The sequence below is a fragment of the Aquarana catesbeiana genome, linkage group LG03 (genome assembly GCF_042186555.1).
Source record: "Aquarana catesbeiana isolate 2022-GZ linkage group LG03, ASM4218655v1, whole genome shotgun sequence".
Classification (NCBI taxonomy): Eukaryota; Metazoa; Chordata; class Amphibia; order Anura; family Ranidae; genus Aquarana; species Aquarana catesbeiana.
The window spans coordinates 167,099,903-167,126,217 of record NC_133326.1 but is presented as its reverse complement, the minus strand read 5'-3'; the positions used below and the strand labels follow the sequence as shown (position 1 = coordinate 167,126,217).

At 43.1% G+C, this 26,315-nt stretch overlaps 1 protein-coding gene across 3 annotated transcripts in view; it reads right to left on the bottom strand.

Annotated features, from left to right (window-relative positions):
- Positions 1–6,619: 6,619 nt before the first annotated feature.
- Positions 6,620–26,315, bottom strand: part of PROSER2 (proline and serine rich 2) — a 55,355-nt gene continuing 35,659 nt past the window's right edge. For all 3 annotated transcript variants that reach the window (XM_073619489.1, XM_073619491.1, XM_073619490.1), the window contains 2 exons: positions 14,889–15,111; positions 6,620–12,952 (listed from right to left, as the gene is read on the bottom strand). In XM_073619489.1, the coding sequence (XP_073475590.1) occupies positions 11,286–12,952; positions 14,889–15,111 (1,890 nt within the window). In that variant the 3' untranslated portion in view covers positions 6,620–11,285. The remainder of the gene's footprint in view (positions 12,953–14,888; positions 15,112–26,315) is intronic.

The window sequence follows — 26,315 nt, the reverse complement described above, 5'->3', positions numbered from 1 at the left end:
TGCCTATAGTAGACTATGGCATAGATTCACAGAATTGCAGCTGATCCAGGTTTTACACTGGTCTCTTCACAAGTCTATCACATCCTGAAAGTTTCTGCAGGCGGAGCTTGATATACAGTGCCTTGAAAAAGTATTCATACCCCACATTTTGTCATGTTACAAACAAAAACGTAAATGTATTTTATTGGGTTTTTATGTGATAGACCAACACAAAGTGGCACATAATTGTGAAGTGGAAGGAAAATGATAAATGGTTGCTTGCGTTACTGCCAGTTTAACGCCATATAGTTCTGTGTGTCACGTTTGGCGCATTATATTGCAGTATATTATAGTGTATCCCTGGAATGTGTCTGTGTAGCTTGAGTACTCAAATTAAAGTGCACCAAACACCTTTTTACATTGATTAAAGTGCATCTACGTACAGATTTCAACTTCTTCTTTACATTTGCTTATAAGCACCGCCCCCTCCATCCCAATATTGTCTGGGAGGACAACAAGGAGAGGCAGACGTTCCCTTGGCACTGTAAGGGGGCCAGGAACAAATGTGTCCACAGGCAAAGGCGGACGTGGTAGTCACTCCTCAGGCAGGTCATCATTTCCTCTGTTTAGTGAGTTTGCCCATGCTAACTAGCCACAGCATGCAGAGGAGGTGGTGGACTGGCTTACTAAACCTTCCTCATCCTCCGTCATGCAAGCAGAGACAAGTGTGCAGTCCCCTGCCATTGCCAGAGTGGATAAACCTGCCTCCTTGTCCACATATATTCCTGTCATAGCCCCAACATCAGCCATTGAGGAGTCCGCTGAGTTATTTGACCACAGCGTCAGCCACTTGCTCCTTGATGATGCCCAGCCATTGCTGGATTCAGATGTTGGCTCTGAGGTTGAGGATGACAGGAACATGAGCCTAGAGAGAGGGAGGAACACTGGTAGACAAACTGGCATTCATGTTCCCCAAGCCGCATCGTATTGCCAAGTTGTCTCCAGTGGTAATGATGAAGATGGAGGAGATGGAAATGATGATGATGATGATGATGTCACTGTTGCGACTTGGGTACCAGATAGAGCAGAGGAGGAAACTGAAGGTGAGGCGGCACAACCCCAAGGAGGCCCACATCAAGAGAGAGTAGAGAGCAGCCACCCTATTCCATCACATTGTGCAGCTGTTATCTCCCGGCCCACTTCCCAAAGCTCAGCTGTCTGGGCCTTTTTCAGCACATCTGCAGCAGATCGCACTGTTGCTATCTGCAAACTGTATCTCAGGCACATCAAATGCGGCAAAAACACCAACCATTAGGATACCACATGCCTAACAACATTTAACCACTTGCCACCCCCGTGTCAGTCTGACACCCTGCAACACCGATCTAGGTAAAGAGTCTCCGACGGAGACTCTTTACCACGTGATCAGCCGTGTCCAATCACGGCTGATCACGATGTAAATAGAAAGAGCCGGTGATCGGCTTTTCCTCACTCGCGTCTGACAGACGCGAGTAGAGGAGAGCCGATCGGCTGCTCTCCTGACAGGGGGGGTCTGTGCTGATTGTTTATCAGCACAGCCCCCCCTCGGATCCTACCCAGGACCACCAGGGAAGCCGCCCAGGACCACCAGGGAAGCGATCCACACTGGACCACCAGGTATGCCCCTAGACCACCAGGGAAATGACACTGTGTGCCCAGGCAGCTGCCAATCTGTGCCCAGGCAGCTGCCAGTCAGTGCCCACTTCAATGCCTACCACTGCCAGTGCCACCAGGGATGCCCATCAGTGCCTCATATCAGTGCCGCGTATCAGTGCCCAGCAGTGCCGCCTATCAGTGCCCAGCAGTGCCGCCTATCAGCGCCACCCTATCAGTGCCCAGCAGTGCCACCTTTCATTGCCCATCAGTGTCGCCTATCAGTGCCCACCAGTGCCACCCATCAGTGCCGCCTATCAATGCTCATCAGTGCTGCATATGAGTGCCACCCATCAGTGCCGCCTACCAGAGCCCATCAGTGCCGCATATCAGTGCCCATCGTCAGTGCCCGCTCATTGGTGCCACCTCATCGGTGCCGCCGTATCAGTGCCTGTCAGTGCCGCCTTATCAGTGCCCATCAGTGAAAGAGAAAACTTACTTATTTACAATTTTTTTTAACAGAAACAAAGGCAAAACTTTTATTTTTTTCAAAATTTTCGGTCTTTTTTTATTTGTTTAGCAAAAAATAAAAACCGCAGAGGTGATCAAATACCACCAAAAGAAAGGTCTATTTGTGGGAACAAAATGATACAAATTTAGTTTGGGCACAGTGTAGCATGACCGCGCAATTGTAATTCAAAGTGCAACAGCGCTGAAAGCTGAAAATTGGTCTGGGCAGGAAGGTGTCTAAGTGCCCGGTATTGAAGTGGTTAATGTCCAACCACTCAGCCCATTGGCAAGAGCACCTAAAAGCCACATAAAAGGGGCACAATTCTGTCCATCCTCATCCTCCTCCTCCTTACCCACTTCAGTCTGCCCCTGCTATACCAAGTCATTACCTCTTAGCAGCCTCCACTGACAGGGATGATAATATAGCACAGGGTGTTCCCAGGTCCTAGCAGCACATCTGCTAGCAGCACACCACCAGCTATAGACTGTAGCTGGCAAATATCTCTGCCCCATCTGCTGCAGCGGAAAAAAAAATGCAGTGCCTGCCACCCACATGCCCAGTGTCTAAATGCAAGCTTGTCAAAGCTGTTGGCTCTCCAACTTCTGCCTTTCAGCCTGGTGGATTCTGCCCTCTTCCATGAATTCGCACAATGTGCTGTACCACAATGGCAGGTTCCCAGTCGCCACTACTTTTCACGTAAGGCCGTTCTATCCCTCTACCATCACGTGGAAGGGAATGTTCTAGCATAGTGGGTCAAGGCAGTCAGCCGTGAAATCCACCTTACTGCATAGCACACTGGGTAACACTGCTTGCAACTCGAAAGGATGCAGGACAGGGCTCGATACTGCAGCTTGTTGTGCCCCCACATCTCCATACAGCTGGTGCTGATGATGCCAGACCTGTGAGCTTTACCCCCTCCTCCTCCTCCTCAGCCACCTCCATGCCCTCCTCTGCAGAATTGTCCTATGAACATCAGGTACCCCCTAAGCATTCAAAGGGCTATTCCATGAGTCATCCTAAAAGATGCCATGCAGTGCTTCAGCTGGTGTGTTTAGGGGACAGGAACCACACCGGAGCAGAGATTCTTGCAGATCTGCAGGGGACAGGCCCAGAGGTGGTTCACACCAGGTGGAGCCAGGAATGGTCCTGTCAGCCCTTAGACAGGGAAAGTGGACACATGTGCCATGCCTGGCACATGTCCTCAATTTGGTGGTGCAGCATTTCCTAAGTACGTACCCAGGGTTGCAAGATGTACTAAAACAGGCCACAAGAGTATGTAGCCATTTCAGGCAGTCATACACAGCCAGTGCTCGGTTGGCTGAAATTCAGCAGGAATTCCACCTGCCCGTAAACCGCCTGATTTGTGACATGCCCACCAGGTGGAACTCGACTTTGGCAATGCTGCAGTGGCTATACATGCAGCAGAGGGCAGTCAATGAGTACCTGTGCCAGTACGGCATGGCGACGGGGTTAGGCCGCCTCTGCTTTTTTCCTCACACCAATGGCTGATCATTAAGGTTGCATGCACTGTATTGTCACCATTTGAGGAGGCCACAAGGATGGTGAGCAGTGACAGTGCATGCATCAGTGACACAATCCCTGTTGTGTTCCTGCTGGAGCAGACTCTGCGTGGCATTATGGACAGGGCACTGGAGGCAGAGGAGCAGGAAGAAGAGGAGGACTTCCTTTCCTCTCAAGGCCCACTTTATCCAGACACCATCATTCCCATGTCATAGAACACACAGGAAGAGAGAGGGGAGGAGGATGAGGAGGAGGATTCTGGCACTTTCATAGGCTTCGAAGAAGAGGAAGACATGCATCAATCTATAAGCGATGGCTTTCCAACCCCAGGACCCTTAGGAGTAGTACGTGGCTGGGAGGAGGAAGTTCCAGATGCTGTCATCCTGAGTGACCCAGAGGAGTCTGCTTCTCAAGCCTCTGCAAATTTGAGGCGCATGGGCAACCTCATGCTTCAAAGCCTGCGAAAGGACCCAAGAATACGTGGCATAAAGGCGAAGGATGATTACTGGTTGGCAACCCTCCTTGACCACCATTATAAAGGGAAGGTCTCAGAACTCATCCCGTCCCCACAGAGAGTGCAGAAGATAAAATCTCTTGAGGACTCGTTAAGGAGGATTTTATTGAACGTTTCTCCTGACTCCAGTAGGTTACAGTGTGATGGAAAACATCGTTTTGAGTCTTCTGTTGGTCAAGAGAGGAGCGTTGGAGAGGCATTTTGGAATTTTTTTAGTCCACGCCGCCCAGGGCTGTCAGCTTTCACATCCCATCGGCAGCGTCTGTATCACATGGTGGACAATTACCTCGGGGCCAAAACAGAAATGGAGAGCTTTCCAGCTGACGATCCACTGACTTACTGGGTCATGAGAATAGGACTTGCCCAGTATGCTATTGAGTTGCTGGGCTGCCCTGCATCTAGTGTGCTTTCAGAACAGGCATTCAGTGCTGCAAGAGGTTTCGTTACTGATCATAGAATGCATCTGTCCACAGACTCCGTGGACCGTTTGACTTTTATAAAAATGAATCAGTCCTGGATTACCAGCTATGAAGCCCCTGATGCTGATGTCACTGATTAAGTCTTTTTGGTGAGGTGGAATCTCTGCAGGACTTGGAGGCTGCCTAGCTTTGAGGGTATTCAATCATTTCATCTGGAAGAATGTTTTTGGTATAGGTTTCATGGGCACAATTAACACCCAAAGACCATTTTTTCTGCACCTGTTTGACAGGTGCATATCATTGCAATTATCTACAGCAAGGCCAATTGTTGCTTTCATCAAGATTACCTCTATAGGGTTACGGTGGGAAGGCGCCACCGACACCCAAAGACCAATTTTTACGCACCCGTTACTTCTATCCAAAGTCAAAGTGACACCGGAATGTATCCAAAAAATCTTTAACCTTGTTCCCAGTGCACTACATTGTGGCTTCATCATTCACACTGGCTCCCCAGCTGTTGCTGAGCAAAATAAAGGCAGCTTGCAGGGAAAATGTCATTTTTTTTTTTGGCTTTATAAATGCAATTATTGCTGCAGCAGATTCTAGACATAGTACAGATCTGCCACTTTACAGGTAGACTAAGGGGACCCCCCAGGCACTATATTATAAGGATTTTTTATTTTTATGCTTTCACTTCAAAAATAAAAAAAAAAATCACTGCTCATTTAAAAATTATGTTTTTTACAAACCTTTTTTTTATTGATACATGTCCCCCAGGGCAGGACCCAGAACCCGATAACCATTGTATTCCCAATTACTTGCATATAAGCCTTCAAAATGGGCACTTTTAAATTTTTGACGTTCGGGTCCCATTGACTTTAATGGGGTTCATTATTCGGGTCAGAACTTTCGCAGTGTTCGGAAGTTCTGGTGCGAACCGAACAGGGGTCTGTTCGGCCCATCCCTAAGAGGTCTTTGATTCCAATTGAGATACAGTTGGGAGTTAAATGATCCCCTAGCTGTTGTCATTATGGTATGGATATAAACAGCTACTGCACACTACACCCTGTGACTTCATGAAACTTGATGCTATCAGATTGATTTGCATGCCACATGTACAAAATAACTCAAGAACATGTGATGAATGTTTAAATAACAGAAACCAGAGACATATAAGAAGACAAAACGTATTTATTAATAGAAACAAAGTTGGTTGATGTAACAGCAATACCATATAGGTTTCATATAACCAAATATAAGGGCATACAGCAAAATGTTGCTGGCTATACCAAGCATTTGGAATGCTAGCTGTGCACAGCCAGAAAATAGGCCAATTGGAAAATCATAATATACAAATTCTGTGTATACTGGTACATACCACTATTGATAGTGTAAAAAAAAAAAGCTGTATAAAAATAAAAACCGCTAATTAGATATGTCTAGAGCAAACTAGGAATAACGAAAGATCTTCAGCACTTCGTTACCAGTTAAACATCAGTTAATGATGATGATGACCTTAAAAATAATAGTTACAGTATATAGAGTTCTTTAATAAATGCATAAAATAATGTACAGAAGTTTAATAAAAAGGTTTGTCACAATCTTACCATATATTTAATTGCCATGCATATATTGTAATGTTTTGCACAAAATGCACCAGAAAGGATGTATACCTGGATATATGAAATTTCGATTCTGATGAAAAACTGGAATTTGTGTATGGCAACAAGATGGCATTTGGAAAATTAAACAACCTGGCTGAATAACATGAGCAGCAGCTTCATTTCCATAATCCAACAACCGCTTTACCTTTTTCCTGAAAAAAAACCCCTCCAGAATAAAGTGAACCTGTGCCCAGACCTTACATACTAAAATATTTACATATTTTAAACAAGTATTTTAAAAGAGAAGTATGTATTTACAAAAAAAAAACCCTTACATTCTTCTAGGTGGAATCAGCATTGATCCAAAGCTGCATCTGTCCCTCGCCACCTCTGCACTGAGAACTGAGCGATCAAACACCGCTGATCACTCAGTCCCCCCCCCCCCCCCCCCTGAGCAGAGAGCTGGGACTGTCGGTCACTGGAGCACTGGGCTGGGCAGTGGAGGGAGCGGCTGGTTTGGTATCCCAGCATTGCAGATGAAAGGCTGAGTCAGCTGCTGGTCAAGGCATCTGGGTGGGTCCCGACTGTAAAGTCAGGATCTTTCCCCAGCCAGGACTGGCTGAGTAATGTCAGCTGTTGGCTGAAAATGTGTCACAGGAATGCAAAACGAACTGCACTCCTGTGATCCATAGGAGCAGAAAAGCCAAAAAAAGCTTTGGCCATACTTCTTTAAAACAAGCCCTCATTCTCCTCTGAAGCTTTAGGCATTGTGATGAATTTAATTCTCGAAAAAGGCACATAAATGCATTTTTTATGAGAGCAGGTTTTGACAGCCTGCCAGCCTTCTAATGTAAGCACACAGCAGGTATTTTTAAAATGTTATGGTCCTTTCACACGGCTGGTCTGCCTAGCTTTGCTCAGTGGGGGATCGATCTGCTGAGCAGGCGGATGACAGGTCTGTCACCGTTCACTGTGCTGAGACAGACCTGTCAGAGTCCCGCTCTCCTCTATGGGGAGATCGGATGAAAATGGACCTGTCCGTTTTCATCTGATCCGATAGACGGAGGGAAAATAGCATCACTGTCCATCTGGATTTCATGGACAGGATTGGATCAAATAGCAGTGGGTATCAGCAGACATGTCACTGCTGACATCCACTGCTCCATAGAAATGAATGGAGGCTTTGATAAGGTCTGCCTGAAAAACTGAAAGGCGGACCTGATCGTAAAGCCTGCGTGAAAGGGGCCTTAGGACCCATTCACATCAATGCTCTGCCTAAAATGCTGACTACACTTAGTTTGGTCTGTTGGAGTGCATTGTGCAGCCCATTGAAATAAATGAGCTGCCCTAATGCAATGTGTGCGTGTGTTTAACAAACAGTGGACTGGGCTGGTGTGAATCGGTCTATAGAAACCAAGTGAAACCCAACTTCAGAGACTTTGTTGTGATCTTTAAGGATCTTTCAGAATGATTTACGTCACAGTACATACAGCTAAAAAGGTTAGAGATGGCTTGTTTTAAAGCTCATATACTGCTTATAAAGAATATGTAAATAGTTTAAAGAGGAAGTAAACCCTGATGAGTTTGACTTCTTTTTTTTTCTCTGCAAGGTAAAAGCATAATGTGCTAGTATGCATTGCATACTAGCACATTATGTGCCACTTATCTGCAAACGAAGCTCGCAATGTCCCCCCTGGAGGCCGCATTCATGTTCGACCCTCTTCCTTCCAGGGCCGCGGACATCAGCTCTGACTGGCCAGACTGGCACAGAGGGCTGTTTCTTCACAGCGCATGCGCCAATTACATTGGCACAGTACAAAGTAAATAGCTCCTAAACTGCGCATGTTTAGGAGATATTTACTGTACCTATAGGTAAGCCTTATTATAGGCTTACCTATAGGTACAACTTGAAAATGGAGGTTTACAACTTCTTTAATGTCTATAGTCTGGGGATAGGTGTACTTTAATATGTGACGCACTGCTGCCTCATGTTAGGTGCCAGAGGGTTGATTACTCTTTCGAAGTCTCAGCTAAGTCTTTTGGCACATAGGATAAAGAGTTGACAGTGGCTTCTGTAGGATCTGAAGGAGTAAAGCCTAGTACACACGGGCCGAATGTCGGGCGGCATCGGCCAGTTCAATAGAAACTGGTGGACATTTGGCCCATGTGTACTGCTACTGGGCTGACTTCCGTCGAAGGGGCATGACAGAAAAAGGTTTGCCAACCGACTCCTAATCAGCGCAGGCTGAGAGCACTGGCCAAAGTGTTCTGGTGGGGGTGGGGGGCGTCTCCCTGTCAGAACACAATAGAGCAAGCAGAGGATATCGCTGTGCTAACAATCTGTCCAATGAGGAGAGAGACAGCAGCTGGAGCTGCTGTGCTCGTCCCCGTCGCTAGAACGATCAGGCTCAGGTAAGAAGGGGGGGGGTCTGGGGGACAGCTGCAGCACAAAAGGTTTTTCACCTTCATGCATAGAATGCATGAAGGTGAAAAACTGTGAGGGTTTAAACCCCTTTAAGTGCTCAGCCTAGGATCTTTCAGATGAATAGATCTCAGGACTCATGTCACAGAGGCAGAATTTGATCCCCAGTTCCCATGCACCTTTTTGCTTTTCTATTTATAATAGATTTCTCCTTTAAGTCAGATAACAGAGATGACTATTGTATGTTGTTGGTATTATTCTCATTCACAGTGTTTTAAGATTGGCTACAAGGGAAAAAGAAAGGAAAATGTGACCAAAATCGGCACAACATGAACTCTCCTTGTAACCTTCAAAGACAGATACTAATTAGGATGAAGTCTTAATATGAGGACTCTAAGAAAACGTCTTTTGAATTCACGGTTTTAAAAGGAAAAGGTGAAAGCTTTAAATTACAAAAAAGCTTCTTTTATAGTGATCATTGTGTTCAAAGAGGAAAGCGTGTGAAACACCAAAGGAGATTTTGTTGATTATAGCAAAGCAAGAGCAGACTTGTACATACATGTACATCTTATTCGAGAGAACGACAATGCATCTAATATTTTACTCTGGATATTTTATAACCATGATATAATATACACTGTGTATGTCTTCTGAGGAAAGGATTAAATGTCATTAGTGTCCCAAGGCCGCGCTATCCGCTTTAAATCAAGGGCAAGGTATCAGTATCTGTATTAGATTTGACATTTTATATTCCACAACTGATATGTGAAGACATCCCTAGGCTGGGAGTAAAAACCAGTCCAGCTATTGACTTCCAAGAAATGTGGGGCACTCACAGTCTTTTGAAACAATTTAGTCTTTAGTATCGAAAGACTAAAAGGTGACGGAGCATGGCCGCTAACAGTCATCTAATGTGTACAACAACCTCTCTCAAGGTGTATGGTTCCCTAAACTAAATAAAGTATTACATAAGGCTGTGAGAGCCTTGCATTTCCATTTGTTTGTTCATCTAAGCAGTGTGTGCTTATAGTTCCCTACAGGTATTGTGTCCCAGTAGATTTATGTGTATTTCCAATTAATTCTTGGATCCTCATTCACCTGGTTAGGTCATGTGCTCATACATTTCATGTTGGACTTCCTACTGGGACTATTAAGTAACCTTGACATATAAATATGCAAACCCATGTTTTGCTTGTTACCACGCTTTGCCAACTTTAACATAGAGAGAACAAATATAATGTTGTGTATATAGATAAATAGGTGAATATAAATATATAAAGAAACTTAGAGAAGGTTGTAAACAATTTTGCTAAATTTTACAAGAGGGCTCAAGGAGCCTGCACTCTCCAACATCTATTAGTGTTGTTAAACTTTTGCTCCAGACCTGCTTGGAGGAACTATAAATGTGATATGAAAAGGATAACTGCACTTTTGAGGGAAAAATAGCAAATAAAGAAAAATATTATAGTATATACAACTACTACACAAGTTATATTATAATTAAGTGTTATTAAGAACTACCTTCCTTTTCACTCTGCAGTGCTGTAATTTTCTGTAAAATGCATTGCAATATGGCAACCTGGAGGCATTCTGTACACAGATGGTGTACGGAATGCCCCCAAGAAATGTCATTTCCTGTTGGTGTGATTGGCTTACTGATTTTCCCAGACATCTGTACTAAGATACAAGCCAGATTTTGGGCATCACCTGCAACAAAAAAAATATTTTTGGTGAGGTATTCCCAAATGGGAAATCATGTCTAAAGGGATGCGGACCCTGACACTTTTTTCATTAGAACCCTGCAAGGGCGGTAACTGATTGATAGTTATAAATCACTCCCGTTCACATTCATTTTTCACATGGACACAGACAAACAGCTATTTCCTGAGAATAACATGTAGGGAGGTAGGCAGAAGGTAGGAATTTGCAACAAAGTTTGTTAACATCCTTGCAATGTACATAGATCTCCCAGAGGGAAATGTTTTTTACTCAACAAAAGTGATTTCAAGAAAATACTCGAGGAATGAATATTGCTTTGATTTCACTTACCATTCAAGAAGTGCTTTTTGGTGTACAGTACTTCTTGTGGAGATGTAAAATAGACTATGTAGTCTGAGAAGCAGCTTACTGTATGATCAGAGCATACTGAATAAATAAGAGAACAGAATACATTGCACTATGCTAAATGAAAAGCCTTTTTACGTCATATGATTTGTTGGTTCAACACAAGTAACTATTTTAGGCCTTAACTAATCTATTAAAACGTGGTTGGTAAATTTTGAAAAACTGACCAATACATAATCAATCTATGTGGCCTGCTTTACTCAGATGTAGATGAATGTAGTCATGTGTAGAATATAGTTTGCACTCTGTATTAGATTTGGCTAATACAATATATAATAGATACCAAATCTTGTTTTCTGCCACTGGCTAAACAAATATACATAAAAAAAGGTTGCAAGGTAAGACTTAAGACTTAATAATCAATAAGTAGAAATATATTCTATGGACATGTTAAAGATTCTTTGGCGTAATGGTATTAATATCTTACATAAATGTGTAGAACTGTGCTGTACAAACTAACAATTTCCTTCAGAGGCTACCAGTCTATAGTTTGCGCAGAATATGCACTTCACATATACATTTTAGCTATGTACACCAAATGAAAACATAATATACGATTTCACTGTCCAGACTGTCCTTTTAGTAGGCCAAGCTTTCTCAATGCATCTTTCCTAGTATCTTCAGAAGAGTCACGTCCAGAGAACTGTACAGTAATCCCCTGAGATCTAAAACCAGTAGGTCTTGGCACTGACTGTGTTCTCTTGATCTCTTGGTGATTTGGCTGCTTTTGCTCATGATTAACATATATGCTACTGTGACGCTTATTTTTATCAACATATGAAGCTGGTGTTTCTCCTTTAATAACAACAGTTTTCCCCAAAGGAACAAAGGGACTGGGTTCATTCCTCAATATTTTACTGATACTCTCTTGTTCATTTGAAAGTCTCCTGCTCGATTCCTCACCCAAGACCTTTGGCAAGTGCTGACCACTCATGTGGTCTTGCTCTTCTGAAGGTATCCTTTTTGTTTCTGTAGTGAAATATTTGGAAGAGTTCTGGCCATTGTTAAAATCATGGTCATATGAAATCTTTTTGCTTGATTCTGGAGACCGGACCTGTGACACACGCGTGTTCATTTGCTCATTTGAAAGTCTTCTGTTTGACTCTTCAGCCAAGACCTTTGGCGAATGCTGACTGCTCATGGTATCTTTCTCTATTGAAGGTACCCTTTTTGTTTCTGTAGTGAAATATTTTGAAGAGTTCTGGCCATTGTTAAAATCATGGTCATATGAAATCTTTTTGCTTGATTCTGGAGACAAGACCTTTATTGACACACGCGTGTTCATTTGCTCATTTGAAAGTCTCCTGTTTGATTCTTCAGCCAAGACCTTTGGCAAATGCTGACTGCTCATGTTATCCTTCTCTATTGAAGGTACCCTTTTTGTTTCTGTAGTGAAAAATTTTGAAGAGCTCTGGCTATTGATAACATGGTGTTCATTTGAAATCTTTGTATTAAATTCTGGAGTCGGGATCTTTGCTGAGAGTTGAGAATTAGCATTCACTTTCTCATTTGAAAATCTCCTCTTTATTTCTGGAGGGAAAAACTTTGGCGAGTGCTGACCATTTGATACAGGAGAGGTGGATGCACTAGTGGTCTGCATGTTAGCTTGAATTGGCATTTCTTTAACCAAGCCAAGCTTAGTCAGTGCTTCATATCTTGCTTGCTCAGAAGACACATCCCGAAACGATGTCCTCCGAATGAGTTGTTCGCTGTTTTTTCCATCAATTTCCTCTGCAAACAATGTTTGCCCATGTAAATTGGCCAGGACTTGAGCTTTTCTTTCTTGTACATTGACAGCTGCTTTAGCGATTGTTTTGTTATACTGTTTCCCTGTCAGCTTAACACTTATGTTATTTGGAAATCTGTTAAGTTTCCCATTGGGTGAACCAGGAAGTACAAAATGTTCGTCACCAACTGGTGAGGTGGCTACACTCTTCTTCAGCTCTGGTGATCTCTCCTCTTTGGGTGACATTGAGGACAAATGTACATTCTCTGTTTTTTTCTCTGAGATCTTTTGTGCTATGATTACAGGTGTGGGAACAGCTCCATGAAATTTAGGATAGTCTATTGGAGGTTCAGAAGGAAAATGGTCCTCCACCCTCTCCACCCTCTGAATTGCACTTTCTGAGATAATCACAGGTGCACTAGCAAAGCCAGGGGCAGCCAATAGGCTGGAATCGTGTTGTGTGCGTTTCTGACCATTGGTAGTTGGTCCAGAACCAGTATCTGTTGAAAAACAAAATATTACTATTTAGCATATAAAACAAATTAGCCAGTTGATAAAAAATAACCAAAATGACTGGCTCATGGTAGACTATTAACAACTTGAAGAGCCTTGGGTGCATGAGGTGCATAAAAATACTTCATCTAAACATCTTGGGCATGACCTGGGTGCCCAGGGCTTCCTCCACTCACCACAACCACTGCACCTGACAAAATCACTGAGACCGGTTGTTAGTTTGACAACCAAAGAATGCTCTCTGTTGCAAGAATGCAAAACAGCAGTTCCTATGTAATGTAACTAAAGCTTGCAAACTTGGTTTGTAAGCTTCTTTGGCAAATTCTGTAACAGTATTTTTGTTACAATGCATTTAGACTATATTTTCTGTGTGAGACTTAAAACAGCATTCTTTGGTCTGATCGGTACATATCAACAGATAAAGTAAAAAATAAAAGTAGATTTTTGTTTTTAATTATACTCATCAACTACTTATTCTCCATCATTTACCCCTAATCAGCTGTGTTTATATTCTTTCGTCTCATACTCCCCTTGGCTAACATTTAAAAAAAAAATTTAAATATTTAACCATTTACATATTACACTTTTTATTAGTGTTGTTTATTTATTTTTGTAGTGTTGCAATCTTTATGAATAACTTTGCTATGCTGTGTACCAGAAATGTTATTTCATAATTGTTATAAAATAGGACAATCATAAAATAAAATTACCATATTTTAGCTACAGCAACACATAGCTGAATTGTAGAAACTGCTTTGGTCCAAAAGAAGTATATAGGTACTGGAGTTCAAGTGGCTAAAAGTTAAAAAAGAATCTGTACTGTTACTTACTAACCAACTCTATGAAAAGAAGCGCATACATCCAAAGAAGTGGAGTGTAGGTACCACAAGTTATTTTGGTTCTGGTGTTAAAATGGCTTTAAATTGCTAATGATTATCATCCTAATAATGCCAGCAAGCCCAAAGTAAAGGTAAAATAAAACTATGTTACTATGGAGCACCAGCTAACGTTTTCACAGAATCAAATACTGGACTTTGCAGTCAGCGTGGTTATCTTTAGGAAAGCTTAAACACACTGGTATTTGGCATAAAGTGAGTTTATTTGTCGGATACTCCTATTGCAATCAATGTATATCGCTATGCTTTGATGACGAGTCATAACTATGCATTACTCTTAGTCAGTTCATGGCCAATGCACTTAGTTATTCTTGGTGGCTTTTTGACTGAGAATTCACAATCCTGAGTCTTCCAGCTTGGGTATACTAAAGCTGGCCATACAAAGAGCAAATTTCAGTAAGTTCCTAAAGAACCGGCTGAAATTCAATCCGAGGGAGAAATATTGAGGGAGATGGGTAGAAAACTGTCAGCTGAACAGCCCATGCATCCGATCAGATGCAGCCACTGTTCGGGTATTCTGACAGCCAGGAGCATGGGCTATCTGACTAATAGCTACAGCAAGAGATTCATTCACACGAGATTCATTCATCTGTGTTATTTGGTGTAGATGGAGATATCTTTAGATTTCTTTTGTTCAGCTCACAGACTAAATGAAAGAAATATATGGGTGTTTGGCCAGTTTCATTCTTACTGAATCCAAGAAAGAGGTTATTTACTAAATCAGCAGAAAAATTTCACTTTGCAAAATTCATTTTAGCTTAATGAATAGAGTAACCGGTGTTCACTTCACTCATCCAATCATGTGCAAGCAAAAATCCTGTATTCTTTTCACACGATTGGGTGTATCCATGAAGTGAACGGTCACTTTGCAAAGTGAACATTATTCATTTCACATTTTTTAAAATCCTTTAAAAAAATGTAACCTCATAATGTCTGATATTTTGGCTGTGAGACGAATGTCTATGAACAATGGTACCCAAGTTCATCAGAACATTCCATTTACACAACCTGTGATTCAATACCATACCTGACAAAAGTCCTTCATGATTGTGCCCCGTCTGCACCAGGTCAATTATATCATCGCTGTCAGAGTGACTATCTTCTGTTGTTCTGGGCGAGTAAGAACCTAAACTTGAATTGAGTAAGATTGGTGGCTCCTCATTGTCCTCCTCAAAAGCATCCAATGTTTCTTCAAAAAACATGAGGGCATTCTTCTCCTCATTTGTTAGATATTTCATGTTCTCATCGTCCTACAAAAAATGGAAAGCAATTTGTAAATCATTAACATCACAGTAACCAATAGAGTATACAACTTAAATTTAGTCCTTGCATTACTTTAGATTGTTTTCTTGTAACGGCACTTTATGTGTTTACATATAAACCACTATATTACAATGAGTTCAGGTACTTTATGTAGATATAATGGGTGGGCAGTGAAGTAACCCATAGAGTGCATAAACAGATATTAATACATTTAAGTTTACAATTGAGTATTTAAAGCAGCATTAAACCCAATAAATAAATGTAATACATAACAGCTTATCATTTCCTAAATTGTTGCTGCATTCGTTTTTTGTTTTTAGGCTTTTTTCAATTTATTTTTACCTGGTGATCCAGACAGTAAACCTGTTATTTTTTAACTTCCTTTAACAGACCAAGCTAAGCTACGCAGCAAAAGTGACAGAGGGTTGAGACAAACAATTTAAAGTGGAACTAAGCCCATTGGTTTAACTGTTTTCCAAAACAGTTACATTCAAGGTATGCAATGAATGATAACTGTCACTGCTTGTTCTCCCAACCTACTTGTCAAGTCATCAAATGGCTGGTATCATAACTGATCACATGTGTAGTTTCATGGCAGTTGCAAATCAAACAGGCTAAGGTGGTAGCTTCTTTGGCTGTAAAGGATAGGAGGGTTTAGTTCCACTTTAATCTGACAGAGGTGCTTACAATGGTCAGCTTTTATTCATTCATATAGAACATGTACACCAAAAGAAAACAAAAGTTGCTGTAACTGCTTAAAAAAGTGTAAACTGGAGTTCAGTTTTAATTGGTTAGTCAAGTTCATCTAAAGCTGCTAGATCATCTAAACACTACCCTCCCCTTCCCCCAGATTGACAATGCTGATGTCCAAGTGTGGCTCCATTGTTCCTCCACCTAGAGTGGAGACACCTTAAGATAGGAAGTGTGTTACTGACTAGATCACCGGGTTAAAATAAAAAAAAGGTTTAAAAAAGAAAACCAATGCAGCCACCACATTTAAGGATTAGTAAGGTACAATATATTACATTTTTATTTTGGGGTTTAATACTGCTTTAAGTTCAGTTGTATACAATTTATGCATTTCATGAGACATGAACCTCATTCCATACCTAAAACAACTTTAAGGCTTGCTGGTCCAACTTGCTGCATAGGTTTTTTTAAAAAAACTAGCAAATTATGGCTAGAAAATATAATATATTCTCTGGCATTAATCTAACGATTACGCATATCAACTGCTTCCGTGAGCACACATTTTCCACCTTATAGGTATGGCATGTTTATTTTATGCAAGCAGGGTGATCAAACACTTTCCATTAACTTGCTAGTTTGAAATGTGGTTGATCATGTCTTATGTCCTATGCGGACGTGCTCCATCACACACGCTATCCATCTGTAGGAGTAGAAATGGAAAAATGACACTGCTCAAAATGCGTGACAGAGAAGAATGAGTCTGGTAGCTGCAACATGAAGGTTTCAGCAAGGTCTATCAAAATGTGATAGACTTGAACCTTGCTAAAACCTTGTTTAGCCTACAGCCAGCACTCGAAGATCTGTATTCAAAACTGGAGCTAAAGGGTTCTTTAAGGCTGGGTTCACACCACAGTACTCTCCGGCACACAGCAGGAGTCCAGTGCGTCTCCATTCACCATTTCAGGTCCGATTTCAGCCCAAATTTTTGGCTGAATTCGGACCTGAAACAGACCAAAAGATGCAGAGGACTCCGGTGCAATTCGCACCGGAGCCGCTGCAGAGATATGTGAACCAGCCCCACAGAGAGCCAGTCACAATCTCCTGCTATGCGAATTGGATGCGTTGAAACCGCAATAGTGTGAATGTAGTCTAAAGGTTCCAAAAACTTCATAAAGTTTGTTGAAGAGAGATTATATATATATATATATATATATATATATATATATATATATATATATATATATATATATATGCTAAAGTGGTTTGTGGTCTGAATCACTGACCTGGAATAAGCATGCAATCAGAACTCCATAGCTGCATTCTTGTTCCAGGTCAATAGTTTAGAAAGTACTGACACCATTGGGACAGCCATGCACATAGTTTCTTTCAGAAGTAGTAGTCGTCAGCACTGGCAGATCCAATTTTCCACATATTTTAATGCTGATGCTTCTAAACCCTCCTATCCTTTACAGCTCAGGAAGCTGCCATCTTCTTGGTTATGTCTGTACTTGCCATGGTGCTGCACATGTGATCATCTATGACGTTAGCCATTTGAAGGCTTGACAGTTCAGTAAAGAGCTCACATAAGCACACTGGTAATTGTAAATGCCCTTTCACACCACGTGTGCTAAGACTGGGCTGGGTCACAATGCCAGACAAGGCAAAAAGCCTGGTTTCCTATAAGGCCAGTTCATAACACTGCGCTGTGGTGGTGTGAGCTGAAAAAGAAAAGCATGCAGTACTTTTATTCAGCGCAGCATGGTGCAACATAATCCATCACATCGCACAGCGGCCAAATAAACTTACATCACTTGTGACATTTCAATAAAGTTCTGATCAAAAAGAAAAAAAGTAAACAATGCAATACACTGGAAACTGCACATCAATACTGTATTCTTCTAGCACACACCAGTGGGCATACGGTCTGCTGGTGTGAGATAGCCCTAACAGTTACCATCTGATTCCAAGGCATATCTTGAATGTAATGGTTTAGGGAAACAGTTAAAGCAGAACTAAACCTATTGATTAAGCCCTCGTTTACACTGAACACGGCTTTGAAAATCAGGTGACTTCATCTGAACTCACACGATTTCAAAGCTGCATTACAGTCCGACTTCGGAGGTGACTTGAAAGACATCTGTGCAGGTTCATGCACAGATGTCTATTGAAGTCGCCAAAAGTAGTGCAGGACCCCATTTTGGAAATCGGTAGGGATGCTCCTAATGCCTGCATTAGGCTGCGATTTGACATGCAATTTGACCTGTCAAATCGTGCCGATATGAATAGGGGCTTAACCAGTTTTCTAAACAGTGAAAGTGGAACATAATTCATCATACTTACCCCCTCTCGAATGGTCCAAAGTCCACAAAGCAGGTACCTCACCTGTGCTGGTATCATCTCCCCAGCTCCTTCTGGGTGCTGGTCTTCAGCCATCTTCATTGTTGGTCCTGGGAGGACATAATTCCTACGCATGTGCAGGATCCAGTCATCCTGGCATACAGGGACTATGCTGACAACATAAACTGAGCTGCACATGCGCAGCTCAGTTTACACGTCACTGAATACTGTGAGCAGACAGGTAGGTGTATTTTATTGCAAAATACTTTTTTGCATTGCATGTCTCTTTTGAGATAACTAACCAGCCTGCTTGTAAGTTTTCTATGTTGCTTTCAGTTGTCACATTTGCTTGTGCTCTCAAGCAAACTTTCAAACCATCAAATGGCTGGTGTCATAACGAATTACACGTGGGTCACCATTGCAACTACAGATCAAACTGAGGCAATGATGGCACCTTCCTTGCATGTAAAGGATAGGAGGGTTTAGTTCCTCTTTAAAGCAGAACTAAATGTAAAAAATAAATTGCGAACAGGCAGGCTTTTTATTGCAGAGGAGACATCAATGTCTCTTTTGCAAGAAAGTACACATACCTGCCTATTCGAAATCATCTGCGGAATGTACACTAAGCTGTGCATGCACAGCTTGGCTTACATTCCACCATACTGCCAGTGTGTCATGTTGACTGCACTCCCACACATGCATGGGAGTGACATCATCCGATGCTGGCCAACAAAATAGCTGAGGACTGGCACCTGGATGAACCTGGGGAGAAGTTGCCGATGCCGGTGGGGAATATCGCAGGCATTGCACTGCTGGAACTAAGGAAAGTATTTGTGCCTTTAGTTCTGCTTTAATAGGCCTAAGTCTGAGCCCACTATAACGCAGTTTGGGGTAGTCTCACCCCCAATGGAGAATGAGAAGGAAGTTACACAACATGGAATTGTATGAGAAGCTGTAGGCTCATCCAGAAGCTCTGATTTTAGCACAATTTGCATTGTCTCCTGAATACCATTAGCAGTTCAATGATTGACTAGTTGCCTGCAGTGCTCTTTAAATATAGAGACCTTGGTGGCGTTTTGTTAAATATTTAATCCATCTTTCACCTAGAAGATGAGGTAGAAACTGCTCTTTTCACAATATGCATCCATAATATGACTTAGTATGGAAATGTAAACCCATCAAATGAATGTTCAAATTAAAATTGGCATTGTGAAGCCATGGGGAACTGATTTAGGGTAATTGGCCAGTCCGCCCAGCCACCCATGACATGTACAGCGCTGTGCTAATTAGTGGCTAAGGTTACAAATTCTTTTTAAGTCTTCGTTTGTATTCTAGAAACTGTACTTGTATCACGTACACAAACATTTCCAGTCTTCACTGCCACTTATACGTGAATTCCATGCACAGGTAAACGACAATGATATAGCTAACAAATGAGACTCTTTATTCGGCTTATGAGTACGTTACTGTTTACAAAACAGCTTTACCGAAATGACTGCTTCTGAGAGGCATGGAAACAGGCTCGTAGTGGAAATTAATGGTTAACTTTATTTTAATGAGATCTACGTTCTCGCATAGCAGTACTGACCTTCTAAGTTTTGATTATAACTTTGTGGAAAGACACAGGGGCTACTATATACAAAGCGATATATCACTGGAAAAGTCCTATTTTACCTTATTCAAACCTAACTTTTCCCCAATAAAACTCCAGAGCCGTTATTTGCTTTATTTAAAACAGTACAAAAAAAAGTAACATATCGTAGCTTAGCAATCCTTAAAGTGTATCTATGGTCAACGTGTAGAATCATATTATCATTTCCACATTGTATTTCAATTATTTCTAGCCTATTCCTATTACTCTGAAGGATCTTGAAGTTTGTTACTTTGTGAAGATCCCTACACATTTACCTCCCCGAATTCTGTGACACGTATTCACTATGAGAAGTAGGCACTGGTGTGTCACACATTTGGCAGAGCCTTCTAAACTAAAGAGGTGCTAAGAGGAGGAGTTTCAGGAGGCGGAGTCAGTACAGGAATCACTGCTTCCAGGCAGTAAGGTACCATGGGATATGTAATCCTTAGGAATTGAAAGTAAACAGCAGAGGAATCTGCATTTCATGCAGGGAACAGCTCTTTCTGTATAAAGAGCTCTACTCTGGATATGATCTTTCTCCCATAGGAAGGCAAGACTATACCTCACTGGATATCCCACCAGTACATTTCTGTATACTGTGTGGTCTAATTACAAGATGCATGAAAAGTATATAAAATTGAAATCTCTGAAAAATAATACACTTATGTGATCATGTACATTAAAGAGGCCCCGAAGAAGCGGTCATTTCCACAAAACACGTTGACCCTAGTTCTTTATCTTGACAAACAGCTATACATGTTTGTAGTGGATAATGTTTTGCTGGTATCGGTATGCAAGCTACACACGTGTTTTTAATATTTTATGCTTAAAATAAAAATGTTGTACATATTTTTTCTTACATAAAAAGTGTACTTGTATGATCACTGGAGGGGTATTTAAAATCCTACTACCTACCTTTTGTTGCAATATAGGAACCCAGGGAGTGGTGGAAAGTGATGGCCAGCAGACAGGCAGAACTCACAACATGAAAGAAGATTGTTTAGGCTTATATTGGACTGTCAGAAATAACTTATTGTTTGTATTGTTATTACAATGCTGATGTCAAGCGGAACTGAAGTTCCACTGTAACAGACAAACAGCGAGCAGCCAGGCTTTTATTGCAGAAGAGACATGCCATGTCTTTACCTGTCTGCTCGCGGTCTTCTCCGGCGCTGTGACCGTGTAAACTGACTGGCACAGCTCAGCTTACAACACCGGGCTGAGCTCTGTGTGCTGGGATAAGTGGTTTCTGCACATGCGCAGGAGTGATGTTATTCCCACACACAAACAATGAAGAGGCCCAAAGACCTACACACAGAATGGGATGCCAGGGAGCATTGGAAAGCTAAGTTTAACTCTTTTAGTTCTGCTTTGTAAAGTGAAAGTATATGCTGCGACCATGGAACTCCTTCAATTGTGGTGGCTGTTTTCTTTCTTTCTTCCACTGCACTGGAGGAGCAACAGAGACACCTTTGGGCAGCAGCATTGTCAGTCTGGGGAGAGGGGAGTGTTAAGCCTAGTACACATGGGTGAATGTCAGGCGGCATCGGCCGGGTTCAAAGTAGACCGGCAACATTCGGCCCGTGTGTACTGGAGTCGGTCCAACAGAAGAAGTCAGTCGTTCGGCTGAGAGTGCTGACCAGAATGTTCTGTCAGAACAAAATGGCACAGCAGGGGAGACCGCTGTACTAATGTTGGAAAGTTAGCTCAGCGGCTCCTCTTGAGCCGTCAGGTTTTTTTTGTTTTTGTTCAGCCCTGCTGGGTTGAATGAAAATAAAAAAAATATATACTAGTGTGTACGAGGCTTAAGACTAGCAAACTTAGATGTACTTGACTAACAAATTAAAGTTGAACTCCGGGGGCGTGGCTTAGCAATGGCCGAGTGAGGAAGCCTTTTCTGAGAGCTCCTGGCATTTCCACTTTCCATCCCGCAAAATTGACGGCTTTTCCAAGTGAAAGCAAGGCATGACAACTACCAAAAGGTACAGGACACATTCATCGGCCAGAGGTACCTGGTCAATAACCCCCCCGGATCGATATACAGCGATATTTCAAAGACTCGCAGAAGGCATCACCAGGCGCCATCGCCACGTGTACAGTCTATGGCAGAGACAGACACGCTAGACTTACCGGCTTCCCCTACACCATCTACTGCCTCAGACTTCTTACCGGAGACTCCCGCTGTCTTCCAAGAGGACATGGCTGGTTCGTCCCAACGATTAAGTGGCATACCTGAAGACCTCCGAAGCATACTACTAGCCCTTCCTACCAAGGCGGACATTGAGGCCCTAACCTCTAGGTCAGACAGAGTCCCTTATACTCCAGGCAGAAGAAGCACACAATCGTGACATCCAGGAGATTAGGACGGAGATTCATGAACTTACTGACCGTGTGGAATCTAGTGATGTAACAATCTCGTCCCTCACACAACGGGTCTCCGCTATGGAACGATCGCAGGAGTCCCAGGTAGCCACGGCCATAGACCTGCAGCTCCATTTGGAGGACTTGGAGGACCGCAGCCGCCGCAATAATTTGCGGCTGCGGGGCATTCCTGAAGCTACCGGGGCGGAGGATCTGGCGGTGACAGTTATGGCCATTTTTCAAATGATCCTGGGAACCGCCCCACCGCAACTAGAGCTGGATCGGGTTCACAGAATCCTTGGGCCCAAGTCATCAGACCCAGACAGACCTCGGGAAGTACTTTGCAGGCTCCACAGATACACTCAAAAGGAGCTAATTCTTTGTAATGCATGGGAACATGGAGAGGTAGAATTCGATGGAGCTGCAATCAAAATTCTCCCAGACTTGTTGAGAGCCACGCTGCAGAGAAGATCCCTCCTGAGACCAGCCCTGGACATGGCCAGACGGCAGGGATATACATACCACTGGGGCTATCCCCTGGCGGTAACATTTCGTAATGGAGTTGCCTCCTTCACCTTGCGCACTCCAGGGGAGCTGCCAGCTTTTTTGTTTTCTTAGCTGTGGAGCCGGTTCCAGTCTCAGATTGGCTTGCCTTTGTCCCTCGACCGACAGGCCGTTCGGGACCCGCCATTCAGAAAAACCATCAACCTCCCCGCCAACAGAGGTCCAGGAAGAGACCCCCTGCACCCTCCGCCGAGGGGACGCGCGAGTCATGATCACAGAGCTTATTACCAGCCCAAGCATAAGCTTATATCCAATTAGATTACCCCTAACTTGTTGACTGTAACCCACTTACGTCGGTTGCCCAGCAATACCCACAGCACTTTTGTCTTGCCAGACACTGAAGTTGTCGTGCACCGCGGCACAGATCCCCCATTTCCCCTTCCGCACACTGGCCACTGTGGGTACCCCAGGAAGGAGACCGGAACATGTTAGGTGCCATCAACCCAGGAGATCCTGTGAGATGACCTTTTACCATGCTGAACTGTGATTACTGGGTGTCCCTTAGGAACTGCTATCAGGTTATGAGACTCATGAGACCTACCGATCCGTAGATAGTATGTGTTGTTTATAATTACATTGTCCTGAAACCCCTAATGCTGGCTACAGACTATGAGGCATGTACATATAAGTAATAAGGTCCCTCCCTAATATATAGGAGCTGTTCCAGAGGATGCAATACGAGTCTTTAGTATGTGCAGCATCAGGTCATATTAACCAATAGGTTGAATAACTCTGTGATATCTTCAATACGCTTGCTGCATGTGCCTTGGTGGATGCGTTAGGCCCTCCCTCCTCTCCTTCAGGGCCGCTTTGGGTGTTTTACCAGGCTGTTAGCCAAGAGGGAGAGAGAGGGATGGAGCCATCCTCTGCTATCAAGCATCCCCGGATTTGTGAGCAAGCGAAAGGGGAGGTGATAATGTGGAACATATCCATGGACTGTTCCCCTTTTTGATCACTGGGCCTTGGGTAGAGGGTCTTGCTCAGCGAGCACCCCCTCTGGGGGGAGCGTTAGGCACCTTATGGGAGCTACGAGTTCCACCTTGTGATACGGTCATGGGACCCCAAGAAGGAATATGTTCATCTAGGACTGACTAGCGTGTCCACCTTCTACCTGAATGGGATGGGGGAATGTGCCTATGGGGATGGACGGTCAAGTGGCTGGTTGGAGACCTTTGTTTTTCGACCGCTGATTGGGTCCTCCTCCTCTGGGAAAGGAGGGATTTTATAGATTAGAAAAAAGAAGTGTGGTCACAAGTTTGCACTCAATGTTTAGTAGTTATATGGGGTAGAAGTGATTACTGTTATTAATAGGATCTTGCTTGGAGACTGGGTATTGACTGTAGACAAAGTAATTATAAGTAAAGTTTATCTGGATACCTGCACCTTTTATCCACAAAACCTAGCTTTTGCATTTTTCCTATTTTGCCTTATAACCGTCACCACTATACTATGGGATCGAGAGGGGTAATCAGTGGACTCCTCACTGGCTATTTCTCTCCACAACCCCAATTAGGCCTACGCTCGATTACCAGATTTGTACTGGTGAGCGTCATAGCACTATTGTGCTACTCCTTTAGAGTATAATTATTGCACTTAGTGCGATTTAGATACTACTTCTCCCTCTGTCTTACTTCTATTGCCCACGCTAACTCACTTTTACTATCCTATTCCCCCCTACCTCTAGTCCCTCTCCCCCCCATTTTTACCCTCTGATCCTAGTCCTCTCTCTATAACCGGGGGGGCCATGGAGGCGGTGAATGTACTCTCACTAAATACGGAGGGCCTAAACGTGCCTGAAAAAAGACGTATGCTGCTACACGACCTAAGACACCACAGGACAGACCTAGGCTAGCACTACTCCAGGAGACACATTTTAAAGGAGGTAATCTCCCCATATTGAAAAATAAATTCTTCCCATTGGTGTACCACTCTACTGATGGGTCTGCTAAGACCCGTGCAGTGTCTATACTCATCTCCCATAAAGTCCCTTGGAAATGTACTGATATGAAATCTGACCCGAAGGGACGTTACTTGTTCCTTAAGGGTGAGATTGGCGGCATTCAGGTGAGCCTAGCAAATATTTATGCCCCTAACAGTCACCAAGACCACTTCATCACTACAACCATAAATGCTCTACTGGAGTTCACTAGGGGTCACCTGATAATAGGTGGCGACTTTAATGTCCCGCTAATTCCTTCTGAGGATACCTCCTCAGGACATTCTTCAGTCACACCTAACACTAGGAAACGAATCCCCAGGGTACTACACAAGGCACAATTGATTGATGCTTGGAGACTCCTTCACCCGACTGAAAGGGACTACACCTTTTATTCTACTCCACACAAACAATACTCAAGGATTGCCCAACTGCACGCCCTTCGTGACTCGATTTGGTCCATTACATGGTTTGACCATGCCCCTGTTCTGCTGACCTACACCCTGACTGACAGCATCACCTCCAGAACAAAGACCTGGAGACTAAATGAAAGTCTCCTACAGGACGAAGAGGTACTTAAAGATGTACTCAGGGAACTAGATTGTTACTTTAAAACCAACAACACCCCTGACAGTGATCCCGGCATTTTATGGGAAGCCCATAAAGCGGTGATCCGCGGAGTCTTAATTAAACATGGGGCACGCATTAAACGGTTGCGGTCGACACGGATGACGTCTCTTGTTCATGACCTACACCTAGCAGAAGCTAGACACAAACATGCTAAAACTCCAGATGGGGAGGCAGAAATTCTGCTCTTACGTAACAAAATCACTGATTTAATGCAATTTCGTGCAAAAGCCGTGATTCAAGTATGTCGACGAGTATCGTATGAATCAGGAAAGAACTGTGGTAAATTATTGGCCAAATCATTGAGAGAACAGACTATCGCAAATTATATCCTCTACATTTTGTCGTCTTCTGGTCAGAAGATTGCACTCCCACAGAAGATAGCAAGAGAATTCAAAGAATTCTATGCATCCCTTTACAACTTACAGAAGACACCTTCCAGGCAACCGCAAATAGAGGACTATCTGATTAAATCTGGCATGCCCAAATTACCCGCTGAATTCAGCGAGTTGCTAGACGAACCCATCACCATGGAAGAGATACAGAAGGCAGTTGCGGCCATGAAATCAGGGAAAGCACCGGGACAGGATGGCTTTACGGCCCAATATTACAAAATCTTACTACCGTCCCTGGGAGAATCCATGCATAAACTCTTCAACTCACTGGATTCTGGCACACATATCCCAAGAGACACTCTTACAGCACATATTGCGGTAATCCCCAAGGAAGGGAAGGATACTGCGGTCTGTGGGAGCTATAGGCCAATTTCACTACTTAATGTAGATCTTAATATCTTTACAAAACTACTGTCCACTAGGATCCAACTCTATCTTCCGTCTCTGATCCACTTAGATCAGATTGGTTTTGTCCCAACCAGAGAAGCTAGGGACAAAACAATCAAAGTCCTCAACATTCTACACGTGGTCAATCAGAATAAGACTCCCTGTGTCTTCTTAAGCACGGACGCAGAAAAGGCCTTTGACAGGGTGGACTGGCACTTCATGACTTCTCTCTTAAGACACGTAGGCCTGGGAGACAGGATG